We start from the raw sequence: 7,500 nt of genomic DNA, 5'->3' as shown, positions 1-7,500 counted from the left end.
GCCTAAGAATTGATTAGTGAATGCCCAAGAGCAAGACAGAATTTCATCTCGAAGGAGACACTGGAAGCCACAGATGCTTGTTGCGCGACTCAACTGTCAGGTGATCGTGAGCGCAGGAGTTTGGTACATCAAGCCCAATCACTGGCTTGTAGTGCTCTGGCACGCCGCCACGGCGTACAGCCGCACGCCACATTTCGGGGACATATATTTATTTATATATATATATATATATATATATATATATATATATATATATATATATATGTATATATGTATGTATATATACATTCACACTCACATGTATGCACATGGTTCCATTTCTCTCCTTGGTCATTGGCTGAATATGTGTCTATGTCTGTGTTTCTATCAGATTAAAACAGTATGTGCTACAGTATTTTTCGCTACTCTATCAGTGCATAGAAACCTATCTATTTACCCTCATTTGCATAATTGTTGTGTTAAAGGCTTACAGCAGTAAGTTGTTCAAATAATGTGTGGGTTAATCTTAAGAGCAAACTTATGTATACAGAAATTATGAAATAATCCACTTATCATTGGGGTGATTGGTGTCAATGTTTAACATTTCATATACTCAAATGCCATGTGCAGCACAAATAATGGCTTTTCTATGTGAATGTACATGTTAAACACTCATCATTCTCCTCCAATAAAGCACTGCTCAGAGCATTGAAAACCACAAAAGGCTTATTTATATTAATATCAGGTTTGAAACACGGGGTTAGGACTTTTTTGGTCTGGTGCTTGTAAAAGCTCGAATTGTCCCGGTTGGCACTACTTTTATGTGTATGGGGGCTCTTTGATAATTTTGAATTAAAAAAAATTTTGTTTTGTTTTGGATGTATTTTCAGTTTTGATTTGTAATGTTAGGGTACACAGATATTTTTAAAGCAAAAACTAATAGACCACTTTTCCCCAAAGCAAATGGATCTGGACAAAGCAAGAAGAAGGCAAAACATGCAGCTGCAAAGGCTGTCCTGGACATCATTATCCAGGGTGGTGCCGCAGGGGCTGGGGGACCCACCTCAGGCGGAGCTCCTGGAGCTCCACCAGAACTGTAAGTGTCTCTTTGCTCATTACTTCAGTATATAAGTTGTTTGAATTCCAGCTTCTCCATCTGACTTTAGCATTGCATGTGAAATATAAATTCTTGAAATTTTGCCAATTTTAAGGGATGGGGCTGTTAATGCTTCAGCAAAAAGAAATGAGATATTTCATGAAATTCAAGTTGTGCTTGTTCATCAGATGCCAAAGTTTACTTTTGTGAGGCATTAAAGTCTTACTGTTTACAGTTATATTTTCAGGGTAAATTTGCAAGATATGTAATGTTTTGTAAACTCATTTGCAGATCAACCCAGATTGTTTCCCCATATGATGATGGTATCCCAGGGAACCCAGTTGGGTCCTTGCAGGTAAGATGCAACTTTTATGTTTGTTGTGGAATGAATTAGAGGTCTTCTGGATGTATTCTACAAAAGACAGTAGTGACATGCATTAATTTAACCCATTAGATCCAGATGTTGAACTGCCAAAATATGGGCATTATGCATACTTCAGCAGCGTGTAGGCCAGGCACATGCGAACACTCATGCAGTGACAAGACTCCATGTCTCCCCTTTGCAATGTTATTTTCACTCTTTCTGCATAAGTGTCTTTAGCTTTTTTTCCCATTTTCCAGTATCTATATTTCTCATTTGATTTGCTTTATTCAGATGGTCATTGAGTATTTCCTTTGCACAGACTCCATATTATCTCTCTAGGTAGCCCATAACTCAGTGCAGTAATAATAGCAAAAAGTATTACTTAATTGTTTGTCATTTTTTATATTTTTTCCATAACATTCAGTTTTCTGTAATACAACATGCCCCCAGCCACAACAGGCAGGAATAGGATCCTGAAAATGGAATAGTGCTTTTCTGGAGCCAATGCTCTTCCAGTCATGTCTCATGGATGGTACATTACATACTCCTTTATTGCTGGAAAAAGCAAAGGACCCTTCTTAAATGCGCACTTTGTGAGTCATTCCCATCACCCTGGCCTTATGCCAAAATTCTCATGACAGCAAGTTCCCATCACAACGGACCTCAGCCAAATTTTCCCATGATTGCTTGTTCACATCACCTCCCCCTCAGGCCAAATTTTTTCGTGGTGTGATGGTCACAGCATCCATGTCGTAGGGGATAGTAAGTTGGGAAGTAAAATTTAATTCTAACTCATTCAATGAAGGATTATGTAATTCAGTTCTGTAGGTGATATATAATCTCAAAATTAGGTGTAGTCTTATCTCAATCTAGTACTAGATTTGAGTAAGGTATTACACCCTTTCTGCCAGGCTTAGGCACCCAATCTGGAGAACGATGTTAGCCAGAGTTTAAACATTCTTTGCTTAAAACGTGCTTATTTCTGTGGCTGTATCAAAGGTTTGTTAAATATTATAATCTCTCCTCTCCTCTTTCCTCTCTCTCTCCTCTCTCCTTTCTCTCCTCTCCTCTCTCCTTTCTCTCCTCTCCTCTCTCCTTTCTCTCCTCTCCTCTCTCCTTTCTCTCCTCTCCTCTCTCCTTTCTCTCCTCTCCTCTCTCCTTTCTCTCCTCTCCTCTCTCCTTTCTCTCTTCTCCTCTCTCCTTTCTCTCTTCTCCTCTCTGCTTTCTCTCCTCTCCTCTCCTCTCTCCTCTCTCCTTTCTCTCCTCTCCTCTCTCCTTTCTCTCCTCTCCTCTCTCCTTTCTCTCCTTTCTCTCCTTTCTCTCCTCTCCACTCTCCTTTCCTCTCCTCTCCACTCTCCTTTCCTCTCCTCTCCTCTCCTCTCCTCTCCTCTCTCCTCTCTTCCTCTCCTCTCCTCTCCTCTCCTCTCCTCTCTCTTTCCTCTCCTCTCTCCTTTCCTCTCCTCTCTCCTTTCCTCTCTCCTCTTCTCTCCTCTTCTCTTTCTCTTTCTTTCTTTTTCTCTTTCTCTTTCTCTTCTCCCTTCTTTTCTCCCTCCCCTCTCCCTTTCTCTTTCTCTTTCTCTTCTCCCTTCTTTTCTCCCTCCCCCTCTCCCTTTCTCTTTCTCTTTCTCTTTACACATTACTCTGCCAACATAGTAATGTGTAAGAAATTTCACTCTCACTATGTCAAAAGAAAAAAAAGAATCATCATTAGTTCAGTTGCAATATTGTGCTTAGTGAGCTGCACCTGCACCTCCTGCTGCGTTTGAAATATACATGGAGGATTCCACTCCTTCAATTGATAGTGAATTAATCTCTTTTTGAGGCTGTGTTTTCATACTGGTACTTGATACAGTACTAATGTAGTAAGATTAAACGAAGTATGATATTGTTAGATGACAAATTTATTTTCCCACCAACAGGAGCTGTGCATGGCGCGTCGATGGCCCCCTCCCACATATGAGCTTACCTCAGAGGAGGGCTTCCCTCATGAGCGAACTTTCTCCATTGCATGCACCATTGGTAACACCAGAGAAATTGGTGAGTAAATTTGTTCTTGTGTCATATTTAAGGAGTAGAGAATATGCAAACATACTACAGATTGTAAAGTAAATAAATGTCTTTCATCTTGCAGTGTAGCTATATGAAAAAATATTCACATTTTGAAGCGAAGGTTAGATATTGTTGGTCTTTTTGTTCTTAACCCATTGGGACTTATTGTTTCATGGCAATCATATCGCTAAGAATCGGGGCATTAGGTTCACATGAGTGGCCACTCTGCTGTGTGGCTGCTTGTAGGCCGGGTGAACATATGTGCACAGTGGCAAGACTCCTATTTGCCAAGTTTTATACTCTTTTTACACATGAGCGTGTTTAGCTTTTTGGCCATTTTCCAATGTCCATTTCTGCATTTGAATTGCATTATCCAGATGGTAATAGTTTTTTTTCTTTGCGCAGACTCCAGTCATCTTTCTAGGTAGTCTGCAACTCAATGCAAGAAAAATAAAACTATGTAACACTACATATATTTTTTTTAAGTAATATTCAATTTTCTGTAATACAACCTGCGTCGCTGCTCACAGTGCCAGAAATATGATGCTGTGTATGGAAATGGCGTCGTCCATGGAGCCAGCGCTCTTCCAGTCTCCACTCATGGACATTTTATTCCACACTCATACATCGGTGGGAATAATGCAAAATCGCCAAATGAGTAAAATAAACTTCCCAGTAGGTTAGTGCATTTGTGGCGAGTCTTTTCCATCACCTGGCCTTCAGCCACAATGCTTATGATGGCAGGTTTGCGTCACCCGGCCTACAGCCAGATTTTCCTGTGACGGCATGTTCACGTCACCTGCCCCTTGACCCAGATTTTTTCATGATGTGATGGTCATGTCACCTGGAGCATTGTAAAATGGTTTTCTCCCCTTCTTGTTTACAGGTACTGGGAAGAGTAAGAAACTAGCAAAGCGGCAAGCGGCCTACAAGATGACACAGCTGCTGAAGGACCAACCAGTGGAGGCACCTCAAGTCAATGTCTTGGCCGATGATGACGATGAGGTATGAAATGCTTTGAGCTCTCTCATTTGCAATCATTTTGCATGTTGCATGGGACATTGTGATTCGTGGAGTGGGAGTGTGAATGAAACTGATGTTGAGTTGTGTTGAAAATATCTGGTAATATAGCTTGTGGAGGTGGTAGTTTTTTATGCTTTTAAGGAGTGTTATTTTCCAGTGTGTTCTAGTTAACCTACTGGTTGCAGATGGCATGATATGCATATCATGTTCACTGTATGAAAGTTTATTGTGTTTACACATAGGTGGCCCCACTAATACTCAGTCCCTAAGGAGTCAACCATTAGTCTTACTGGTCTCTTTCACCTGTTTACCCTGCTCCTTGACTTTGAGAAAGATTAACTGTTATCATTAATTATTATTATAGTAATAACATTATGGTAACTATAATGTCAATAATGATAATAACAGCATCAGTATTAAAATTATTAGGGAGAAAAAATCCTACAAATTCAAGGAATTGGGAAATCAGGTATGGTCACTTGGGTCTTCCAATGGACTCTTTGGTGGTTGAGTGCTTGTGGAGTCATCATTGTGCAGCAGAATTCACAAAAAGTAGCAGTGAACAGTACATGTTACTGTAACCAGTAGCTAATGGAAGGTAGTCAGTTGATGAAGGGGAGTAGCAGATGCTTTTTAGATTTGTATAGGAGTTTTAGAAGTCACGGAATGAGGATCAGTTTGGAAACGAAGATTGATTGTAGAAGATAAGTTATTCAAAAAAATTGAACGAAAACTTACTTTTAACACATTGTCAAGTTAAGAATGTGGTACTTTCAAGTGATTACAAGTTCATAATCTTACTGACTTGGCCAACTTGAAATTTAGTAACAAATCCCTCAATCAGAAGATTCTGTTACAAGTTAATTGGTGATTTTTTAATTGCTGCATGATTATCATCAGCAGCATCATATTCTTCAGTCGTTATTATTATCGTTTTTATTGTTATTGTTGTTATTACTATTTTTATTTGTATTATTATTATAATTATTATTATTATTATTATTATTATTATTTTTATTATTTTTATTATTATTATTATTATTATTATTATTATTATTATTATTATTATTATTATTATTACTATTACTATTGTTAATATTTCCTCCTCCTCCTCTTTTTCTTTTTCTTTTCTTTTCTTTTCTTTTCTTTTCTTTTCTTTTCTTTTCTTTTCTTTTCTTTTCTTTTCTTTTCTTTTCTTTTCTTTTCTTTTCTTTTCTTTTCTTTTCTTTTCTTTTCTTTTCTTTTCTTTTCTTTTCTTTTCTTTTCTTTTCTTTTCTTTTCTTTTCTTTTCTTTTCTTTTCTTTTCTTTTCTTTTCTTTTCTTTTCTTTTCTTTTCTTTTCTTTTCTTTTCTTTTCTTTTCTTTTCTTTTCTTTTCTTTTCTTTTCTTTTCTTTTCTTTTCTTTTCTTTTCTTTTCTTTTCTTTTCTTTTCTTTTCTTTTCTTTTCTTTTCTTTCCTCTCCTTTCCTTTCCTTTCCTTTCCTTTCCTTTCCTTTCCTTTCCTTTCTTCACAAATTTGATTGCTCCAGTTTTGGATTTCTTTCTTTCTTTCCCTCTTTTTTTCCTTCACTTTAGTCACATTTTAATTAATCCATTATTGCCAGTTAGCTTGTTTCTTTTTTTTTTTTTTTTTTATCTTTTTCTTTCTTTCTTTTTCTTTTTTATTTCTTTTTTTTCTCTTTTCTTTCTTTCTTTCTTTTTGTCTTTCCTTCCTCCCCTCCTTCCTTCCTTCCTTCCTTCCTTCCTTCCTTCTTCCCTTCCTCCCTATCTATCTATCTATCTATCTATTTCTCCTTTCTCCTTTCTTCTTCGTGAATAAAATAATTAATAAATTAATTTGTTCACTTCAGGCAAAATGATATATGTTTAATATTATTACTTTCATTTAATTTTATTACTACTACTACTATATTTGTTTATTTATTTTATATATATTATTTTATGGGAGAAGTTGGATTTTATTTTTATATGCTTGCTTATTTATATGTAAAGTTTATTTTCAGTGATTTTTAGATTTGTAAAAGCATTACACTGTATACTTTCCTATATTAATTTCCCAATTTGTGGATTTTCATGTGGGTAAGCTTGTATTTTGAAATGTTAAAAGAAGTGTTTGATGATTGTGAGGAAAAAAGTATATGTTGTGTATTTGTCTTTGCCTTTTATCATGCTAGGGACAGACATTCAGGTTTCTTGGCTCTTTAAAGGATGATAATGTGTCCCATTTTTATCTAGCAAAAAATTTTAGTTTGATAGGCTGCAATACACAAAAAGAAATGGAATCGGTCAGAGGATTTGCTCTTGGAAGTACACCTGGATATTGAACCAAGGTTGCACTCATGCAAAACACAAGGAGCTTTGATGAAGTCACAGCAGGTAGCTTAATATTTCATGCGAGTGTTTTGTGGATGACAATACAGTTGCTCCAGCAGTGGACAAAGAAGCTAATGGCGTCAATAATTCATCTAAACAGGCAGAATGAGGGAAGAGAGTGACTGGCTAAATAATTAAATATGGGAAAGAAACAAACAAAGAAAATGATAATTAGAGAGCATTAATGAATGATTGAGAGAGACTGAGTGAATGAATGAGAGAGAGAACATAGAAAATATTGCCTAATGTTGCTTGACCCAATGCTGTAGGAAAAATGTTCACTGTAGAATTGCCTTGTGAAATTTATCTACACATACATAGCTCCACAAGCGCAGTGTGTGCCTTCACCTGATTTTTCCCTTCCTTGAGTTTTCTTTTTTTCTAAAGCTATTAATATTGATGCTGTTATTATTATTATTGACATTATAATTATTACAGCATTAGTAATGATACTAAAGGAATAGAAAATCAAATATTTCTAAAGATTGGGGAAAAGCTTAACAGGTGAAATAGGTCAGACTAGTGATTGACTTATTGGTGACTAAGCACTTGTGGAGCCATGTATGTGTGTGTGTAAATATAATTAATAAACTGATCTCACCCTGGGCATGGCAGTGA

The 7,500-nt window shown here is 36.6% G+C and overlaps 1 protein-coding gene across 4 annotated transcripts in view; it reads left to right on the top strand.

Moving 5' to 3' along the window:
• LOC125032979 (interferon-inducible double-stranded RNA-dependent protein kinase activator A homolog) overlaps positions 1-7,500 on the top strand; it is a 39,549-nt gene that overhangs the window by 8,243 nt on the left and 23,806 nt on the right. For all 4 annotated transcript variants that reach the window (XM_047624417.1, XM_047624420.1, XM_047624419.1 and 1 more), the window contains exons 4-7: positions 940-1,075; positions 1,367-1,430; positions 3,359-3,476; positions 4,375-4,493. In XM_047624417.1, coding sequence (XP_047480373.1) covers positions 940-1,075; positions 1,367-1,430; positions 3,359-3,476; positions 4,375-4,493 — 437 coding nt within the window. The remainder of the gene's footprint in view (positions 1-939; positions 1,076-1,366; positions 1,431-3,358; positions 3,477-4,374; positions 4,494-7,500) is intronic.

Source organism: Penaeus chinensis, chromosome 15 (assembly GCF_019202785.1).
Source record: "Penaeus chinensis breed Huanghai No. 1 chromosome 15, ASM1920278v2, whole genome shotgun sequence".
NCBI classification, from domain to species: Eukaryota; Metazoa; Arthropoda; class Malacostraca; order Decapoda; family Penaeidae; genus Penaeus; species Penaeus chinensis.
Note: the sequence above shows the minus strand (reverse complement) of the source record. Positions and strands in the feature narration are given on the sequence as shown.